This window comes from Calypte anna, chromosome 1 (assembly GCF_003957555.1).
Source record: "Calypte anna isolate BGI_N300 chromosome 1, bCalAnn1_v1.p, whole genome shotgun sequence".
Taxonomy (NCBI): Eukaryota; Metazoa; Chordata; class Aves; order Apodiformes; family Trochilidae; genus Calypte; species Calypte anna.
In genome coordinates, this window is record NC_044244.1 from 173477627 (window position 1) to 173498965 (window position 21339).

The following is a 21339-nucleotide window of genomic DNA, read 5'->3' on the forward strand; positions in this document are numbered from 1 at the left end:
ATTTAATCAAATTAGTCATACATCTGTAACACATTATTTATTATTTCAGGGGGAAATTATTACCTTTGATAGATTATTGTTTTGAGGTAATTTGTCAAAACCTATATGTTCACATTTTTCCTTTGAAGTTTCAAGCCACAGTAATAATAATTTCTGCCCTGTTGTCACCTCTCCCATAATTTATAGATTACTGTCTGCTAAATTAAGGAGGTAATTCAGTATAACAAGACACATTTTCCCCACAAAATTATTTTTCTATTCCTTTTTATCAATTAATTTTTAACACAAGTTTCTATAACAATCTAAAATTAAAGAACCTGTGGGCATTTGGTGAAACTAGAAAACTAATATATTTTGGTAATAATTTAAATAACCATGATTAAAAACTAAATATATTTTCTAGGCTGCTGCCATCACATCAGGTGTCTTGGATATTCTTGGAAAGCCTGGCCATTTCACACTCTTTGCTCCAACTAATGAAGCTTTTGAAAAACTCCCACGGGGGGTCTTAGAAAGGATCATGTCTGACAAGGTGGCTTCTGAAGGTATGAAATTTATTTTTTGGAAATGAGAGGGAAAAGGTAGAAATGACATTACCTTAGTAGCACTGAAATCAAGTACCTTTATTTTCATACATATATAGGAGGAATTATTTCTTCTGTCTCTGATTTTTCCAGTTACCTAAGCATTCAAGTTAATTGAAAACTTAATTTCCAAAACATTTTAAAGGAAAATATGAAAATATGGGCACATTAATATTTCTTATAGTTCAGCTGCATAGTTGCAAAGAGATTCCTGCATCTAGGAATTCAAGGATATCTGTACGTGGATTCTTATCATTACTTTCTTAGGAAGAGTTTTTTCATACAAAAAGGTCATATTCCTGTGACAGAAAAATTCTGCCCTGCAAGCTGAGCTGAATTTATAATATATATTCTGACAAGGTGTAACAGTCAACTAACTTATTCTTCTAAGAACTACAATGAAACTAAATAACTGAATCAGTCTGTTATGTGAAGAGTAATATAACGAAAATTAAAAAATAATGTAGATGTGATAATTTATCCTCACCTGTGTGTGAATTTTACATATAGATATGTAATATATGTCCAAACTACATATGAACTTCCTGCATTTTTCTCTGCAGCTCTTGTGAAGTTCCATATTTTAAATACCCTCCAGTGCTCTGAAGCCATCACAGGTGGAGCGGTCTATGAAACTTTGGAAGGAAACACAGTTGAAGTTGGTTGTGATGGTGAAAGTCTGACTGTGAATGGAGTGAAGATGGTGAAACGCAAAGATATTGTGACAAGCAATGGTGTTATCCACCTCATTGATCGAGTGCTGATCCCTGATTCTGGTCAGTGATTTATATGAAAAACTTCTTACACTTACGATTTTTTCTACAATAATACCTAGATCCCCTCAGACTTATTGTTGTGTATAAGCATGAAAAATCCAAACAGGAAAAGGAGTAAATTGAGTTGAAAATAACTTGTCTTATTCTATTTGCAGCCAAGGAAGTCATTGAACTTGGGGGTGACCAGCAGGCTACTTTTAAAGACCTGGTGGTACAGCTAGGACTGGCATCTTCTCTAAGACCAGAAGGCCAATACACTCTCCTGGCACCTCTGAATGGTGCTTTCTCAGGTCAGTGGTCTTAAAAGATTATGCTCTGAATGTCAACATGAATGAGAATATATGCAGAACCAACAGTTTTCCAAATAAGCCCCAGTACTTGTTTTGAGCTCTAAGAGAGACAAAGAGAGAGTTCATAATTTCAAAACACATATCATACAAAAAGACAACACAAGCCTAATCACCAGGCTGCACAGCTTGTTTTTTAATTGTATCATTTGTGAATGGAAATCATATAACTAAAATAATCCATGAAAAAAGAGAGATGATGGTAAATCTTAGAATCATAGGAAAAGTAAAGGTGAGATATTAATGAACTGCCAGGTCCCATAGACCTTACATTACTTGCATTAGATTCACAACATCTTTATTCTTTTAAAAAATATATAAGAAGGTTGGTATTTTCCAGTATGTTGAAGAGAGAGAAACCAATACACTTGCACTATACAAGAGGTGTTTGCATATCTGCAGAAGTGACCACATGGTCATCCTTCCCTTCTCACAAGAATTCAAGTTTTCACTCACTCACAGAAGCGAATTTGGAAAGGTTTTAAGGTGCACATGCAGAAAAGAAAAGTTGCAATAAGATCTTCAACAGTAATTCAGAAGATGGAGCAGTCCCATCTATGAATCTGGCATATTATTTATATCAATTAATCAGGGTTATGTTAAAAGTTTGAATTTAAGAAATGGCAATTTTCAAAAACACCTTGATAAATAATTCCTGAGTACACAGATCTATCCAAGACTTAATTCAAATATTTCACAGAAAATTTAAGTATTTCCATGGTCTTTTAATATAATGTCCACAGTTAACCTTATTTGAACAAAAAGTCACTATATAAATCACTATAAATGGCTTTCTAGATGACACCTTAAGGATGGACCAACGCCTTCTAAAAACAATCCTGCAGAATCATATTATAAAAGTGAAAGTTGGGCTTAATGAACTGTATAATGGACAAGAGCTGGAGACAATTGGAGGAAAGCTTCTTAGAGTCTTTGTGTATCGCACAGTAAGTGAATGGGGCTTTCAAACAATACATATCCCAGCTGGGAAACTGAAAAGTCACCAAAAAAAAAAAAAAAAAAAAAAAAAAAAAAAAAAAAAAAAAAAGAAAAAAATTGAATGAAACCTCCAACATTTACCATTACAACTCTATAGCAAAAATCTTTACACCTTTAAGCTTGAAAAACAAATAGTGTAAATCTAATTTATACTGAAGGGAAATTTGTTTGCATAGAAATATTTCTTTGGGAAAAGGAAACAGGATTCCAAATTTGACACTGCATGAGATACAAAGCTTTAAAGCTAGTTTCTAAACTAAATAAAAACATTCCTAAAAGAAACCAAAAAATCCAGTTTGTAAATATTTTGATTATATTAATTTACTCCAAATTTTGCTACTTTTTCTTTCTCAATGAATACCACATTTCTTGGCAAGAACACAAAATTTGACTGAAAGAAATACATATGAGGATTGTTTTAAAAATTGGGTCGCTGCTGGGAAGTATGAATCTATTTCATTTTATCAAATATGTTTAAATGGGTATCACTGTGTGATTTGTTACTGTTGTTTCTCCTTTAATCAGGCTGTATGCGTTGAAAATTCATGCATGGTCAGAGGAAGTAAAGAAGGAAGGAATGGTTTTATTCATGTCTTCAGACAGATCATTAATCCAGCAGAAAAGACATTGCATGAAATGCTGAGAAATGATAAGCGTTTTAGGTGAGTAGAAGTTTTGACAGCACTGGGATTTTTTCCTGCAGAGTGCAACTGCAGATACAGCACAGCTGGTCTGAAAAATAATTATGGAATGCAGGTTATTGGATTTAGGGGGGTGAAGGAAGGAGAGGAGAGAGAGGGTTATTCCCTTCTGAAAACTAACCAAAACAAACCAAAAACAAAGCAAAGGAAAAAAAAAAAAGCCAAAACCAAAACAAACAAGAAGACAAAGAAAAAAAAGGAGGGGGAAAGAAAAAAGGAAAAGTATTCTCTTTTGAATGTATGCTAAAATTCTTATTTACAGCACATAGAAGTCTGTAAGACACTAGAATGAAGGGGGTAAGAGGACAAAGGGGAGTGGATGATATATCCAGAGCTATGAAAGCAGTGGAGTCCAGAAGTTTAATCAAGAAGTGATATAATTCCACAGGGGTGTAGCATGATTGCATATCCTTCCAGAGTGTATTTCTGTCCCCTTCCTGAAAGGATCTAAATACTCTTAGAGAGCAACTACCTTTGGCATCTTCCCTTCATCTCTTTGAAATATGTTTTCATTCAATTAATTCTGCTCTGATCTAGGCTGCTACTACGTTTTTTCTCAAATCATTTTTCATCAGTTTGCTAGTCTTAAAATGTCTCTTTTTCTCCCTGTTTTTCCTCCTCTACTGTCTTTATATCTGGGAAATAGTGAGAGTGTTTGAAGATCGCTGCACTATCAGAAAAAAATGAGGGAACTAAGTGCCTGGACCCAAGCAGAGTTACTACACTTCAACAGAATTTATTTGTGTTTTATCTCTTTGTTGTAAACAGCGTTTTCCTCAGCCTGGTGAAAGCTGCAGATTTAGATGATGTTCTGTCACGGCCTGGGCAATGGACTCTGTTTGTTCCAACTAACGAAGCCTTTAAAGGTTTAACTGATGATGATAAAGATATATTGATAAGTAAGTACCATAAGAAAACTAGAAATATAAGAATCATAAGAATTCAAGGGTTGGACTTGATGATCTCTGAGGTCACTTCCAACCCAGCCGATTCTTATGATTCTTATGATTCTTAAAGGTTTAACTGATGATGATAAAGATACATTGATAAGTAAGTACCATAAGAAAACTAGAAATACTAGCAAAGGGAAAACCAATTGGAAAGGTGGCCATTGTGTTTATCCCACAAAAGATTTCTAATAAAACAGTTTATCTTCTGGATAGAGCAGGTGATAAGACTTCCCTAAACTGCCTCTTTCTTGAGTGATAGGGAATAATTTTTGTTAAAAAAGCATCCAACCTGTAGTTAATTTTCAATTCTTGATATGTTATTCTGAGGTAAAATTACCTTGAAAGTTAAAATCTGCATTCATTTCATTATCTTCAAATTTTTATCATTCATCCTAGAGATTTTTAATACTGATAAGTCACCTATATCACATTTCTTTTCAAGTTGTGACTATCGCATTCGAAGATGTGTAGTACTGACTTTTCACTGCCTCCACTTAGTAACCTCTGATATTACCTCTCTACAGCTTTATTGTTGAATATATGTTTCCAAATGCAAATTTACTTAGATTCTTTCCATCATACACTTTGAAACTTTATTATACAGATTTTCCACAAGATTTAAAAGTTGTTTTTTTTAATATCATGCTTAATTTCAATATGAGAAAAAGCAGAGTGAATACATCTTCCTACAGGATTTCCCACTAGATTAGCCACAGCATTATAAATATTTGTATTTTATTTGAGAGTATTTGAGAGTGAATCTAGCACGTGCACAAGTGTGGGATGAGTTGTTGCCTTGTATCTCACATCCAGAAGGTCAGTCACATTTTCCATTCATGCACTTCTCAGATCAAAGTTCAAAGACATGAAGCCAAATCCCATGAATCCTCAATGACTTCAAAGAATCCCTCTCAGAGCATTGATAAGAAGCAACTGCATCTCTATTCAGCCTAAAAATCATTAGAGGCACTGCAAATTTGAATTCTCTCTTCAGCCCTTTAAAGTTATAGTGGTCCAAACTACCTCCTAGTGTGGTGTATCTCTAGTGACTAACAATAAATTAACAGATTAAGCTATCTAATGTTAATTAGATATGAATTATTAAATGAAATGAAGCTTGTTTCAAGGCTCTAAACTGAAGTAACCGGATAGATTTCATATAGTTATTTTATTAACTAAGATTGTATTTATCAGGCCTATTATTTTTGTCTTCAATCACAATGACTTTCTCCATACCATTTTTAGAATATTTCTGTAACTGATTACAAACATACTTGCCCTTCAATTTTCCAAAGAGCTTTATGTACTTATGTACCAGGTTTTCCTATCATTGTGACTCAGTTTCAGCTTGCCCTCCTTGATAGAGGAGTATTTAATTTAGCCACACTACTTTTTGCAGCATAATATTCAGATTATTGATGTTTGTTTGTTTGCTTTGGGGTGGTGGTGGTTGCTGTGTTGTTTGGGATTTTTTTGTTTGGTTGGTTTTGTTTGGTTTTTTATTACTTTCTGAAATTCTATCTTGGTTTTCTGTGAAGATATTATATTGTTTTCTTCATAAAAATTAAACCCTAAAGTATGATTTTTGTTTTAAGGGATAAAAAAATACCTTGTTTTTCTATAGGAAAGACACAAACCAATGGTTATTATATATTAACCCCTGTTGCATAGAAAAAAAGGCAATCTGATAGTTTATGAAAACAGCTTTAGAATGAGCATGTTTAAGCTGTGTATATAACAATGCTCCCTATGAATGGTGCAGGCACAAAATCTCAGTGCTAATTAATTGCATTGCAGTAATAAAGCAAATTGCATTAATATCAGTGATCTAAACAAAAAGGACAAAAAGGAAAATGTTCACTGAAAAAAGCACCAGGAAAAAAATCCTAACTGGCCAGTATTTCTATTGATCATGTTCTGAGTGCCTTTTTGTCATATGGCTGTTTTTTCCTCTTTATCATAATTTTAAAATATTCAAATTATAAATGTTTGTGGTATTTTCATTCATAATGTGCCTAATTCTGGCTCAGCTGTATGTGAATCCTTAGAATTTCCAGAAAGAACCATCCGTTACCATTTAACTTTTACTCTTACTTTTCTTTTTAAATAGGAGACAAAAATGCTCTCAGAAACATTCTCCTTTACCACTTGACGCAAGGAGTTTCCATTGGGAGTGGCTTTGAGCCTGGTGTGACAAACATTCTTAAAACTATTCAAGGAGGGAAACTCTACTTGAAAACAGTTAAGTGTTGAAAAAGAGGTCTTGTAACAGGGACTGGACATGCTATGTCTATCCACATTACAGAATGGGGTGCATTTCTCTGAACATTGTATTTAGGAGGTTGGGTTTGGTTTTTAATGTCCCTGATAACTCATCTTCTCTTTCCATCTTCTACCAGGTGAATGATACTCTTCTGGTTAATGAACTGAAATCAAGAGAATCTGATATTATGGCAACTAATGGTGTCATTCATGTTATTGATAAACTCCTGTATCCAGCAGGTAAGAATTAGTTAATGGAATTCATACACCTTCTTCTGAATCTCTTTACATGTTAGGTAGGTGCAATAGAGGAAAAAAGTTAATTCCCTTAAAGACACAATTCCTGTGTGGAATAAGAAACAAAAAATTTAACTCACTACTCATTTTATGGAAGACCCATGCTTCAAAACATGGCAACTATTTGACATTTTGACTCAAGTAGAAGACAATATGCCATAGACATCTTTACCACTGGTATGAAAAAAAGCATAAGTCCATGTACACACTTGTGTGAGTCTTTGAGAGTGATCTCATCTCCTGCTCCCCAAAAATGAAAGTAAAATGAATACAGATGTATGTTTTTTCTTACATGCCTGTTTCTTTTGTTAGATCTACCTGTTGGAAATGATCAGTTGCTCACAATCCTGAAGAAGCTGATTAAGTACATTCAAATTAAGGTACGCATTAAATAATGGTTTCTTCATCTTTTTTTGGCAGGATATGAGAAACAATGTATGTTATAGCTCATAAATAGAATCACAGAATATCTGGGTTGGAAGAGACCTTAAAGATCACTTAGTTCCAACCTCACTGCCATGGGCAGGGACACCTTCCACTGAACCAGGTTGCTCAAAGCCCCATCAAAGCTTCATGAACACTTCCAGGGAGGGGGCAGCCAAAACTTCCTTGGAAAACCTGTTCCAGTGTCAAGTTATTCTCTGGTCCTTCTGTTTCTTCATCAAGCAACACCTTCAGTAGCTTCCAGTTACCCAAATATAATCATAAATAATACACTGTGCTCAAGAGTTAGAATATATGCTTTTTAACACCAAATAATTATATAATATTTGCATTTGGATACCTTCAATATGAACAGGTACAATTTGGCTCTTTGGTTCTGCTACACTTTATCACTCCAGCAAAACAAATCACTTCTAAATGCTTGAGTCAATCCCTCTTTGAAAGAAATATTGGGTAAATTGCTATGTCATTTAACCTACCAGCCCCAAATAGCCTGTGAAGAAAACCAGGTACTCTTATCTGTCTTGAATGTCTTCTTGAGACTGGATTATACCTCAACAGCTTCTAAGAAGACCTAGGCAAATAGTATAGCCTAACTATACTCATCAGGAAATGCCTACCCAAACTCATCAGGAAATGCCCCTGCAAGTGTTTTCTTTTAAATTTTAACATCAATTTTCTGTATTTCTAGTTTGTTCGTGACAGTACCTTCAAAGAGATTCCATTGACATTTTACAGTAAGTTCATTTTAAATATTTCCAGACGGGTTTGAAATTGTTTTTCAAATGTTGCCAGTTCCATTCTTGAATATAGATATTTTATTTTATTTTTTTAAAAAGGAGCAGTTTCTGGGAAAGTAAGGTGTGCCAAAGAAGCACAGGAAGAGAAAGACTAATAGTAGAATGTTTCTGGCTGTTGTGCTACTGTATGTAGTTTTTCCCTTTCCAGAGATGTGACTGGGAAGTAACCCGAATTAAACTGTTTAAAATCTCTGGAGTACACAAGAAACATAAGGAAAATATTATTTTTCAGTTTTTGGTGAAGGTTCAGTGTTTGATACATTGCATTGTTATACTGTCTGACTACACAAGATGTAGCATTGACCAAACTCTGCATCCAGATGCTTTCTTTTTCATAAATGCTTCCAGAAGGATAAAATGTACTCATTCCATCCATTTTCCACACATGGAAATATGTGGCTTATAGTGGAGGCAGTTGTTCTGACCATTTTCTCTTGTAAGAAGTAAATGTGAAAAAAACAGGAAACTTTTTGCTCTGTTGCATCCTTCCTCAGGGTTCATGGTTAGGTCTTGCAAAATGTCAGAAGACAAAGAATCCTATGAAGCTTTGGTGTGAGAGAGAATATGGATTTAGGCAGTTTATTAAATTTTTATAGGATTCTACCCACACTTCTCAGCAGAAACAGACTGTCTCATTAGGCTTTTGAAAATTGAAAATGGACACGCTGAAGTTAAAAGACTCTTGGAACAAAAAATAATCTATCTTTATGGCAAGTTGAACAGGAGTCAACAATGTAGCCTGGCAGCCAAAGGGCCTGGTTTGAAGTGTATGAGGCACAACAGAGCCAGGCAGTCAAGGCAGGGAATTGTTCCACTTAACACTTCCCTGGTGTGGTGCTACCTCAAGTACTGTTACAGGGTTTTGGATGCCTTAATACAAGGACTATCAGACTACTTGAGTGTGTCCAGAGGAGTGTGACCATGTGGTGAAAGATTTCAAGGGCCCAACTTAAGAAAACAGCTGAGGTCACTTAATTTGTTCAGCTTAGAGAAGGCTGAGAGGTGACCTGACATAGTAGCATGTCAGAGAATTCCATCTGCAGATCACTTGTGCACACTGCCACATAGTAGCTAGAGCTGAAATCTGTACTCTAGATCTTTTTAAGTTACTTGTCCATCCACTAAAATATGTGATCTTATCCACAACTTTATGTCCAGGCCAAAACAACCTGATCATTACCCTAAAGAAACTATAAGAATGGAATGTGCTTTATATTCCATTTTCTATACTTTCAGAAATTAACATAATTGAAAGCAACGTCCAGCCCATCATCAGAAAGGAAGGTAAATGAGACCTTTAGTATATATACTTCTGTATATGTTCATATGCATATACAGAATATATATTGTATATATTTCTTTGATAGGACACATTTTGTACATAACTCCAGGACATTAAGCACTTTGCTGGAAGAGCAAAGATACAAATATTGTAATTAGAACTGGCTGAAATATTTTGTATTTAACATTTCTGATAGTTGTACTCCTAAAATGGATTTTCTTTTTTCTACAGGCATTTAAAAATGTTTTAAATATTTTTTCAAACAATCTCTCTCAAGTGCCCCAAGCATTGCCATATTTTAAATGAAAAAAGAATCTGTTTCATTCAAAACAATTATTTTTGCAAAAATAAGTAATTTGTTACTTATAACTTGAACGGGGGAAAAATCAGTTTAGTTTTCTTTATTTTTCAATCAGTTCTAAATACCAATATCTGTCAGATGCCTGGAATGGATATTTAGCCAAACTTTCTTTTTCTTGAGACAAAATCATGACTTAAAGATCAGTGGTGGGACTGAAGAGAGCAAAATGTGGGGCTGGGACTGTCAATATCACTTGTGATTCATGACTAAAATGTTCATTGGTTTCACTGGATCATGTACATTGTAAATGAGCTTCAGTTTCCCTCTGAAATGAAAACACTCTCAGGGAACCTGATCAAGCTCAACTGAGGAGAAGGGCAGTTAAAAATGCACTGCAAAAATTTTATCCAGACTTTTTAATCATTTTTTTTGGGAGGACTAACAACATAAAAAAATAAAATAAAGCTTCCTGATGGCAACTCATCTAAGATATTTTTGAAATATTCCTGAGAATCACTCTCTGAAAGTACCTGTTCTATATTAAATCCAGAGACAGGGCATATAGACAGGGTGCTTTTCTATGTTGTTAGGAAGTTTAAAGTTAAATGAAGCAAACCACTCTTTAAAAGAAAAATTGAGATATCTGAGCACTTCTATAGTCAAATTTACTACTAAATATTACTCACCAGAGAGAGAAAATAACTTCATAAGTTAGGGTATTGAAGAGTTACCTCTTTCTCTTGCCAATACAGTGTTTATGCTTTGGGACACACTCCAGGGAATGATCTCTGGCTAATGTAGCCTTTCTCCTGATGATTCAGAAATAAACCAAATAAAGACAATTCTGGCCCTTCTGAGTTTGCTCTTAGTAACTGCAGTGAGCAGCAGCTCCCAACAAAGCCACATAAACCCATAACTTTCTGTAGAAAAAAGCTAGCAAAGTTGTGTACTGATTTTCACAACACTTGTCAGGAAGATCAAGCAGACGATGGAAAGGAGACTTCAGTAAAAAAAGAATGATTTCTGCCCTTTCCTGTCTCGAGGTTTTCTGCTTGAATTATGTTTCCATTTTTCATACATAGGCTAGTTAAAAGGACCTAGAGAGACTGAAACCCAAATCCTAATGGATTAAGTGTTCAAAGGATTGATCCTAGACGATTCCTAGACAAAAAACCCATCCCTAAAAGAAAAAAAAAGAAAAAACCCAAAACAACAAACAAAAAAATCCCATAGTGACTTTAGAGAATTCTGATCAAAAGACAGTTTCCTCTTTGATATCTTTACAGTTATTAGGAAATAACGTAACAAAGATTTGCCTCTCTAGTTCTTTTCAAAGCTTTCACTTGCAAAGCCATAGTAATAAGATTCTAGTAAGACTGCAGAGTAGGCTTCTTACTAATATATATAAAAGAAGACTTCCTTTCAGCTGCTGAGGATCTGATTTGTGCCTGAGTCAACAGTGCCACATACAGAAAAGAAAAAAAAAAGATTGTAAATAGTAAGTGGGGAACAAGTTCTAAATTGAAGATGAATGGGAGAAAATTCAGGACTGTACAGAATTGTTGCAAGTGGTTTCTCAGGTTTCAAAAATCCTCCATTACAGGGATATGGTTTACTAAACATAGGGGGGGATAATGCTGGCTTCATCTCAGCCCCATGGAATACCATAAGTATTTTTATAATGATTTGTAACATGCTTTTTTTTCCTGTGTCACAGACCCATCTATCACGCAGCTCACTAAATTAATTGAAGGGGAACCTGAATTCAAAATAGTCAGGGAAGGGGAGACAGTAACTAAAGTGATTCATGGAGGTTGGTATGCTTTCAGCAACTCAATTTGTATTAGTTAAAATTTCAGATGTTCATTATTCCCAGTCAGTTTCTACTTTATGTAGATGATTCATGTGATATGTTAGACAACTGTTCTGTTTTTTTGACAAGACTTTTTGGAGGTGTTATTGCATCATTTCATTCTCACTTCTTGTGCATTTCCAAAAAAATGGGTTTTTTGCATAGCTATGCCCCATATGTGAAATCAAGACAATGTCAGAAACCCTCTGCATGCTGACATGACATGTCTCAACTGAGAATTATTTGCTGGTTGTTCTCCTGCAATAAAAAATGCAGCATGTGGTTCTGTGATAGAAAGATAATTTTATCAGAGAGGTAAATTTGCCTTCTGCTTTGCTAAAGGCATTGGGAAGTCCAAATCTAAGGTGCCACCCCATTGCCATCCTAAATTTTGGGGAAATTTAATTGCTGGTTTCCTCTGAAGAGTTTTATTTTTCCATAAAATATGTTGTGGTATTTCCTTGTGTGCTTCAGTAATTTTCAGCATCTCAAAACCGGTGCTTATAACACTGTTCATCACTTGATTAATGTCTTCAATTTAGAACCAGTCATTAAAACATACACCAAAATCATTGATGGGCGACCTGTGGAAGTGACAGAGAAAAAAGTAACAGAAGAAAGAATAATTCAAGGTAAATTATGCTGAGCTGCTCATAATTAGTGAAATTCATCACTACATACAGAAGTAAGACATCTTAAGTTCTGTCCGAATGCTTCTGGCTGTGAGTGCTACAAAGACAAGTACAGAAATGACAGCAATATTTTAACTGCATGCTGACAATGAAAATGTCTTTTTTTTTTTTTCCTTAAATGTATGTGCGAAGTGTCTGTTTTTGAAGGTTTCTTGCTACCATTTCAGGATAAGACTGCTTTTATTGCACTGGTTTAAACTTTTTGCTTTGAAGAGAAGATTTTTAAATTTTTTTTCTTGAACTTTGGGTTCTATATTTCAAGACAGGTTTCATCTGAGCAAATGTAGACCTTCAGTATGTAGATAATTTATTTATGTGTCACCCCTGGCTCACTTTACAAACATTTGAGAAAAAAAAACTTCTCTGTTTCCCTTAAAGGAGAAGCCTAGATTAATCTGACATCCACAAATCAGACATTTGTATTTTGCTACTGTAAGATAAAAACTAATGTGTAGTGTAACGAGGCAACCAGGTGCCACTAATTGCCAGGGAGTGAGCATGAGCTTGTGTCAAGCCCACCTGTGCCCAATTAGGGTGGGCCCCCACTGCGCATGAGCAGGACCAGGGGGCCAACCCTAATTGGGCACAGGCGGGCTTGACACAAGCTCATGCTCCCTCCCTGGCAATTAGTGGCACCTGGTTGCCTCATTACACTACATTAATGTGCATCTGTAGACCTTGATCTTGCCATACAGCAACTTTCAAACTCTTTTCAGAGTTTCAGACTCTTTGGCTGGTTTCAATTGTATGTGACTTGCTACAGAGATATTTCTTTAAGAGGCCTAGAAAAACGACAGAAATTGAGAAGTGGAACAAGGCATATTTAAGTAATCTCACATTCTCTTCTGAAGTATTTTGATCCCCATAGTTACACAACAGTTTGAATGATGCCATTAAAATTGTGTCTGCTAGAGCAACAGGAAGACCAGGACCTTAAAGGAACATATTGACTTATCAGAAAATCATAATGTTCAGTTTATTTAGAAAATCTTAAAGTTTGATTTAAGAGTCATTCGAGCAAGAGAGAAATAAACCAAACTGAAGTTGTTCTCATACAACTGTTTTCTACAATGAAAATAACTGAATGAAAACCATTAGTAGTTTCTGAATAAATTTGGAAGGAGGTTTCAACACAAAATTTCTGGAGAAGAAAATAAAATACTGTTTCTCATTTCTAAAAATCAAATTTCACTAATATCCCACATGGAATAGTCAATATAATGTAAAAGGCCAGTGTTTAGGACTATTTTCTTCTTTTCCCTCTGCAGCAGAAACTAATAAGGTAACTCAAATATTAGGCTCTGAAATGATTCATATAAGTAACAAAACCAACAACCTCCATTTACAAAAATGGATAGAGGCACTTTTTGCAAGTAGGAAATATCTTATCTTTGGCCAGATAAAATAAACTAATTCAAATTGTCTTACTTTTAAAAATGAAGAGATTTTCTCTAAATACCTTAGATTTGTCCAAGAACTTTCCTAAATAGCTTTAAATACTATTTGTAGCCCTCTTTCCGTTTAATTTGGGACAGTGTGAAACATAAAATTGTCACAAAAGAAGATTAAGGCATGTTAAAGACAGAGTGATCTGAAATGTCAAATACGAAAAGCTAACTTAAATGGCAATCCTGTTATACCTGATTAAAGTCAGTGTCTTACACATCTTTTTTTGAGGTCCCGAAATAAAATATACCAGAATTACTGCAGGTGGTTCAGACAATGAAGAAAAGTTGAAGAAAATCCTTGAAGAAGGTTAGTATCCTAACTATCCTTTCCTTTAAAAAATATATTATTAAAGTAATTACTGAATAGATGCTCTGTATTTTCAGCAAAGTTGCTCACACTGCTAAATCATACTTGGAGACTAAACCTCAGAAACAGAGAAGTGTCCAAATTTAACATTCTGGTTTGAGTCTCTGATGTTCACATTTCAGTCAGCTCAAGAGTTGAAGCTGTCTGGGTCTAATATAGCATGCTGTGCTTGTCATGTAAGATGGTATTTTCAGTGTTCACATGTAATTTAATATCAAAACAGATGAGTTTTGCAGTTCAACAAAATGCTATGACAGGATTAATTCAGTAAAATCCTGTTATAGGATTGCCAAATGTTTCTGTACATCAATTTTTTTTGCGATAACCTGTATCCTATCAGAGGTTACCAAGGTGACCAAATTTATTGAAGGTGATGGTGATTTACTTGAAGATGAAGAAATCAAAAGACTTCTGCAGGGAGGTAAATCAGTGTATTACGACTAACGTTTTTGCAACAGGTTATGATAACCGAAACCCCTCTCAGATATGTTGTTCTCAACATTTTAAAGACTGACCTGGTGGAAATGTAATTTTATTGGGGAAAAAACCAGAATGCCACATATGAAAAGCCAGATGTCTGTGAAACAGAAACAAATACCAAAGTTTGATTAACTGATCTTGTTATGATATTGATTGTGAGAAAGAAAAAAAAAAATCAGTCTTTAAAAAGTTATCTAATTAAAACTCAGAGCAGCAATGAAGATTTATTCCACTAGCTGTGAACCCTTTTTTTCAGCAAATTCAAATCTGTGAAAAACACTTCTGAAGTATGAAGTACTGTAATAAGCCAAAGTCTTCCTACTTATCAATTCATCAGAAATAAATATTCATTGCCCTCAGGTTAATAATTAAAGGCATGTTCAGCATCCTTCCTTCAATGCTTACAGGTGATGGGAATCAATGTATTAACTTTAATTCTCTTCAAATATAGCGTTCCAAGGAATGAACTTCTTTCTTGCTTGCTCTCTTACTTCTAACAGTTTTGGCTATAACCAGTAGATGTAGAAAACTGGAAAAAAAAAACAACTTGTGCTTTCTAAATTAATCTTCATCTATGAATTTGGAATGTTTTCTGCTTAATGTAGATTAGAAAGACTATCTATAATAGCAATGGTAAATTAAAAAGAGAATTCAAGTGCTGTTTTTATTAAGTGTTAGTGTAAAACTGAGCTAGGAGCTAAAAATCAGCTACCAGTATTTCTTTTGGCATAAATTAACTGAATCCACTTTATTTTATGTTCAATTTTTAGTAAGTTATAAACCTGAATACCAGTCAAGTAGCTCACAACCAGGCTGTGTTTTCACTGAACTAAACATGATAGTCCTTCAAAACTACCATTCTATGGATATAACTTAAACTTGAATTAAGTGAAAATATTAGTGGTAACTGAACAGCTTTCCACCAAACAAAACCATTCTGATTGAAAGTACAACTACTCTTGGTTGTACAGATCTAAGCCAGGATTTACCTATGAACATCAAAGAGAAAGAGAAATGTCCAATATATATATTTCTTTATCTCCTTCTCTCTTGTGCCCCAGCTATGTGAAAGACCTGATCTCTGGGGATACCTATTTCAGTGTTAAATACTTAAAAAGAAAGTTTAAAATTAAAGAAAACTATATGTAGTCCATATCCATGACTACATTCTATTGCTTTCAACCTGGATATAAAAAGCAGAAACAAACTTTACCTGTTCAAAAATCAGGTGACAGTTCTAATGCCAGAATCTAACAATTACAATTGTAATTTTAATCATCTTCAGTTACAGAGCAATACAGCTAAATAGACATCATCTGTAGAACCATATCTTGCAGTGATTCTATAGGAAAAGAGAGTTTGTCTCTATTAAATACGGAAAATACAACATTGTCTCTTGAATCCTTTTTTTTTTTTCCTTACTATTATGTTAGTTTGCATAAGCATCCTGCTTTACAGAATGAACCGAATAGGTAGATTTATTTCTTGTTTTAATTTGACTTTTCTCTATTTTTTCCATGATTTGTCCAGTCATGTACTCTTGTCTCTCATGATAATACCTTACCATACATTTAGCCAGTCAAAGCAGACACATACAGTGATTTGTGGCTGGTGGTGATAATGTTTTATGGCCCTTTTGCCTACATCAAATTACTTCTGTTTTACTGAAAATTTTATAAGCATTTAGATGCAAGCCCAGTCACATGGACTAAAGTAAAAGAATTATTTCATTTGGCCTGTAATTCTACTCACAGAATATCCCAGCACTGCTTATTACAATTGGCAGCCTTTGCCGAAACAAAACTTCAAGCCAAGATTACAATGAGTGGCTCAGCCCCAGAGAAGCAATCACCTGTGGCAGGGCTGAAGAAATCAGCAAGACCATGAATAACATAGTGGCCTGCATACACATAGACTTCCAAAATGACATGGTTCCCACTGGAGATTCCTTTCATATGGAAAAATGCTATGTCAGATTTAACTAATTTGTTTTTGATGCTTATCATAGCTGGAACTGAGTACACCAAGGTTACTAAAATAATTGAGGGAGAGCCACAGATTATCGAGAGAGAAATCAAGAAGGTCCATCTGGAAGGTTAGTTTGTCTAAAAATCCAGTATCACTAGGACCTGCTTTGTCTGAAGTAATCATTCCAGGTGGGGTTTTGTAGCATCCATTCACCCAAATCACTTAGGTCTGGAGGCAACATTTTAATAAGAATTATTTACTTCTCTTGGAAAACAATTCTTTTACTGATGGTGCAGAGAAAACTACTAAGGGTCATCTAGAAAAAGTAACTAAAAGCCTTAGCAGACATAATAGACAAGAAGAAATGTTTAACCACAAGACTTAGGTAAGACATTTGAAATAACATGCACCATAAGAATTGCCTTTTCTCTAAGCAGCACATCCAGAAGAAGACCACGTGAGTCGCTTTTAACTTGTGTTATTTCTTGTCAGTACTAATATTATCCATTGATATGAGGGGTCGTCAGCCTGGTGAAGGTGGGGTAGGGTGGAGGGAATGTACCCCTGGGGCTGAGTAAATATCTCACTGGATCTTGGAATTTCTCTATCCTTATCTTGTTGTTAAATGAGGGAAGCTGTGGGGTTTGAAAATGCTGAATGGTGTCAAGGTTCAAAATGAATCTCCTAAAGGAGCCAAATACAGTTCAGCCTGGCTTTGTATCAGGAATTTGTTCTTCAAGGTTAACAATCATTTCTTACAATTTTCACTCAAAGTTAAGATTAGCTTGCTTAGAGTTTCTTTTCTGTGCACATTTTTAAGTATGAACTTATCCAGTTCTGATTCCAATAATACAGAATGAAAAATTCTGTCAGCCTTTAAATTCATAGGAAAATAAATGGCTTAAGAGGAATGAAGTTAAATAAATATGTTTCTACCTTTTCAATTTTGAAGTTTATGCTAAATACTGAAGTAATACCACAGTGTTTGTATACGTTTATGTACAAGTCATACATGGAGGTCTGAATACCACTTTGGCTGTTATTGCATGTAAATGACAGACAGATGTGATCTTCAACCATGAGGTTAACCTGAAATCATCATTGTATGGACAGCATGTAAACACAGAAAGCATACAAAGGGTGGACCATGTTCTACCCTTGTCAGGAGAGAGCAGAACTATCATGTTGATGCATTCACCCAGTTTTTAGCCTCAGATGCAAGAGAGTGAAGCCTATATCTCAGGGCTATGCACTTATACACACTCTACCTCAAGATGACTGCAGCTGATTAAGAAAAGATGCATAGTTATAAAGAAGGAAAAATACAAAAACATTTCTGTGCCAGTAATGGAAGAATTCTCTTTTATGCTTGGTAAATGTGAATCCTTCTGATCATGAGATATCTGGTTTTAAAAATATCTCAGTTTGATGGGAAAGGGTAAAAAATGTTTATAGTTTCACTGAGCCAGAATACTGACATATTCTCTACAAAGATGTGTCTACTAGTAAGTGTGGTACCTATTCTCTAGCTCTACTTTTTAAAACAGAATTGTCTGAGAAAATTAACTGAACTCTAAATACATAATGATACTGTGGACTCCCAATAAAGTTACACACCAAGCCCCAAATAAAGCTGGAAGTATGGCCAACATCTTGCAGTGGCTGATTTTCAAGCATATCACGTATAAATAATTTCTGAAATAATGTCTTTACAGCAGACCTGGACATCCTGTGACAAAAGCTGAGATGAGGTGCAGGGCGGTACATTAACCTGAGCTTGTACATCCCTGGCAGTGTCAGATGGTGTTCACTGAATGAAGAGCATGGTCAAAATGTCCTATAATATCCTATAACCTGTAGGAGATTAGTGTAACTAATGGATTAATTCATGCCTTTAAAATGTAAACATACTTCTGAAATGATTTTATGATGATGACCCATGGCAGAAATGTGTGAATTGTACTGTAAGCATTCATGTTTCAGGTGATCAAGTCAACATGCTAATGGGAAAAAAAAATGAAAAACTGAAAACCTTATAAAACAGATTTTGTGAGTCAGCCATGAGTTTCCAACATTTCTAGTGAGTTTCAATTCACAGGTTCTTACAAATAAATTCTAATTGCAACATTTCTGTTCTCTAGAAGCACCTGTACGGAAAGCGCAGCCAGGCAGGAGAACACAAGGTAAAAGAAAAACATGTATTTAAGCATGAATCAAATAGTATTCTCAGTTATGTTTAAAGTTGGGAGGTGAAAAAAATACCCATTAGAAAATGAAGGTTGAATGGCCAAACTTGCATTAACGCTTTAAAAAAAAAAAAAAGAAGAAAAAAAAAATCACTGTTGAACAAAGCCTAGTATTTTTAATTCTTTTTTCTAGATATTTTTTTCCTTACTATTTGAAAACAACTTAGATTATGTGCTTTGGACAAACAGTTTTTCATGTTAGAATAAAGGCATCAAAATGAGATCTAACTCTGACTTGACATTGAAAATGGTACTGTGGGATTCTTCACTCCCTCATTCTACGTAATTTTTATCTTTTAAGAACCTGAGAAATCACTCTAATTTCCTAGGTGTCAGCACAGCAGTAAATGATTTAGCATCAGTCTTCATCTTTCTTTTTCACATCTGTTTCACAAATTAATGTAGTATATAGGGTACCTATATTATGTGTTATAATTGTGAAGTTTTTCCATTTTTCCCAGGGGGAGCAGGAAGAAGGAGGACAAGACTAGCTTATCCCTAAAAGATTTCCAAGATAGAATCCACAGAATTATGAATTAGCAACACGGTCTTTTAGAAAAAGAGAAAATGTTTTGTTTTTTTTTTTAAATGAGAGCATTAGAAAACGACGTTTTGATAACATAATGTAAACTGAACCATGAATCCACAAAAAGATGTGGAGCTGCAGATACTCACTGCTAGCACGGTGCTCACTAGGAGGAGTAGTCCACTGAAGGTGCTTTAACTGCTCTTGATAGTAAGCACTATCCAGGCTGGGATTCCAGAAATGCTGAAGGCCATCAATTTCTGTAGAACCAGGACTCCTTCTCATGCTGGCTAGTAAGTGCTTGCAGGTTTGGATTCAAAAAGAGCAGGGAATAATACAGAGTGTATTTTTTTATTATTATTATTTCCACTAAATAAGAAGTATAGATGAAATTAGACCATTAAAAAAAATCATTTCAGGTGACTTCTAGAGGAATCTAAGAAAATATGAGATGTTAACATAGCACTTTTGGTTCAGTAGTATTGTATGCTTTCTGTAAATCAAAGTTCATCATACGTTTAATGTCATGGTGACACCAGTAATGTTACATTTCCTAAACAAAGAAATATGCCTTATGTTGAATGTTTCCTTTTTTTGTTGTTGTTTTACATTGCATATCCAAGTGTCTTCTAGAAATATGGCTAATGGAATTTCTAAAATGTAAAAAAGCAAATAATATGAGCTTCTTGAAATGTATTTGAGATTATGTTGACTTTTTGTAACAGAAGTCATTCCCACTAAAGGAATTCTATGCCAATACATATACTGAGACTCTTAAATTTTTCCCACTTTTCCCTCAATGTGTCTTTTGATTATGAAAGTGAATTATAAAAGGGATAAATAAAATGCATGTAAACAGTTAACTCAGCATGGAGAAAGGTTTTACAAAAATGAGACTAGGTCTGAAAGCTTTTATGAAAGCTTTTTTTTTTTAGAAAATGCTTTGCTAGTGGTTGGCACTAATGTGGAGTTGTCTGTAAATTATGTCAATTTTATAACTGGTTTTATACTCATAGAAGTTGTTTGCCTTTATTAAGAAAAGTTGGAAAACAATTACTCATGAAGTAGAAAACACTTGTTCAAGGTGCCTTAATTCTGCAGACCAAAGTTTCAGATGAGTTATCTAATGTGCTTTTATATTTCTGTTTTGAAATCAGTACTCAATAAAGAATCTGGCTGAACTGTGCTTGCTTTCATTTGTAATTATTTTTTTCAATAAGAAAGCAAATTCTAGGTATTCTGAATCTTTCAGTGGAGCTTTTTAGTTCAAAAATATCCTTCCACAAGAACAGATTGATGCTTCTGTTTCTCACTTAACACATCCTAGTGCACTTGAACTGCATCACTCTCCTCACTCTCCTTAAACACAGTGGAAAACCTTCCCTAATTCCACAATCCGATACCCCGAGTGCTTCACCAGGACCCTCTGACTGTCATTAAACCATTAACTTGAACCTTCCTCTCTACTCTACCACTGTGAGTCAACTAAAATTTTAAAAGACCCTAATAGTGTTAGGAAAGAAGTGTGTCTGTGTTCTCCTCTTCCCCCAAAATGTTGATGAGGAAGAAAATTAAATGGAACTGACAGATAAAATATGCACAAGAACTGGGGAGAAAGCAAAAGGAAGCAAGAAAATGGCTAAAAACCTACCTTATGGTGGAATATTTTAAACTTTTCAAGTAGGAATAAATCTGTAACATACTATATTTTGTATATATTCTGATTTGATAACATTTTTAAGCCTCTGATAGTCACTGAAGTACTTTTCTGTATGTCACCCTTCATTATTGTCCTTCAGGTGAATACAACAATATATAAAGGGCACTCCTCCATAAAGTCTTGCTTCCCTGATAAACTCCATCCCTTTGAGATTTTCCTTGGCCACAGAAGGCATCTGCCCTGCTGCACTGCACACTGATGAGTTTTCCTAATGCAGGTTGTTGGGCTACTATTCTGTGAGGGCACATTGCTGATCCATGGTCAATGTGCTGCCCAGCAGGACCCAATGTCCTCCTC

General features: G+C 34.8%; 1 protein-coding gene across 1 annotated transcript in view; it reads left to right on the forward strand.

The window, feature by feature from the left end:
- POSTN (periostin) overlaps nt 1-20508 on the forward strand; it is a 31979-nt gene extending 11471 nt beyond the window's left edge. The window contains exons 7-24 of the mRNA XM_030446512.1: nt 404-545; nt 1148-1360; nt 1516-1650; nt 2506-2654; nt 3232-3368; nt 4176-4306; nt 6468-6598; nt 6757-6859; nt 7229-7296; nt 8052-8097; nt 9397-9444; nt 11461-11556; nt 12138-12227; nt 13965-14042; nt 14443-14523; nt 16591-16677; nt 18692-18733; nt 19258-20508. Of these exons, the coding sequence (XP_030302372.1) occupies nt 404-545; nt 1148-1360; nt 1516-1650; nt 2506-2654; nt 3232-3368; nt 4176-4306; nt 6468-6598; nt 6757-6859; nt 7229-7296; nt 8052-8097; nt 9397-9444; nt 11461-11556; nt 12138-12227; nt 13965-14042; nt 14443-14523; nt 16591-16677; nt 18692-18733; nt 19258-19298 (1818 nt within the window). The 3' untranslated portion in view covers nt 19299-20508. The remainder of the gene's footprint in view (nt 1-403; nt 546-1147; nt 1361-1515; nt 1651-2505; nt 2655-3231; nt 3369-4175; nt 4307-6467; nt 6599-6756; nt 6860-7228; nt 7297-8051; nt 8098-9396; nt 9445-11460; nt 11557-12137; nt 12228-13964; nt 14043-14442; nt 14524-16590; nt 16678-18691; nt 18734-19257) is intronic.
- Nucleotides 20509-21339: the final 831 nt, after the last annotated feature.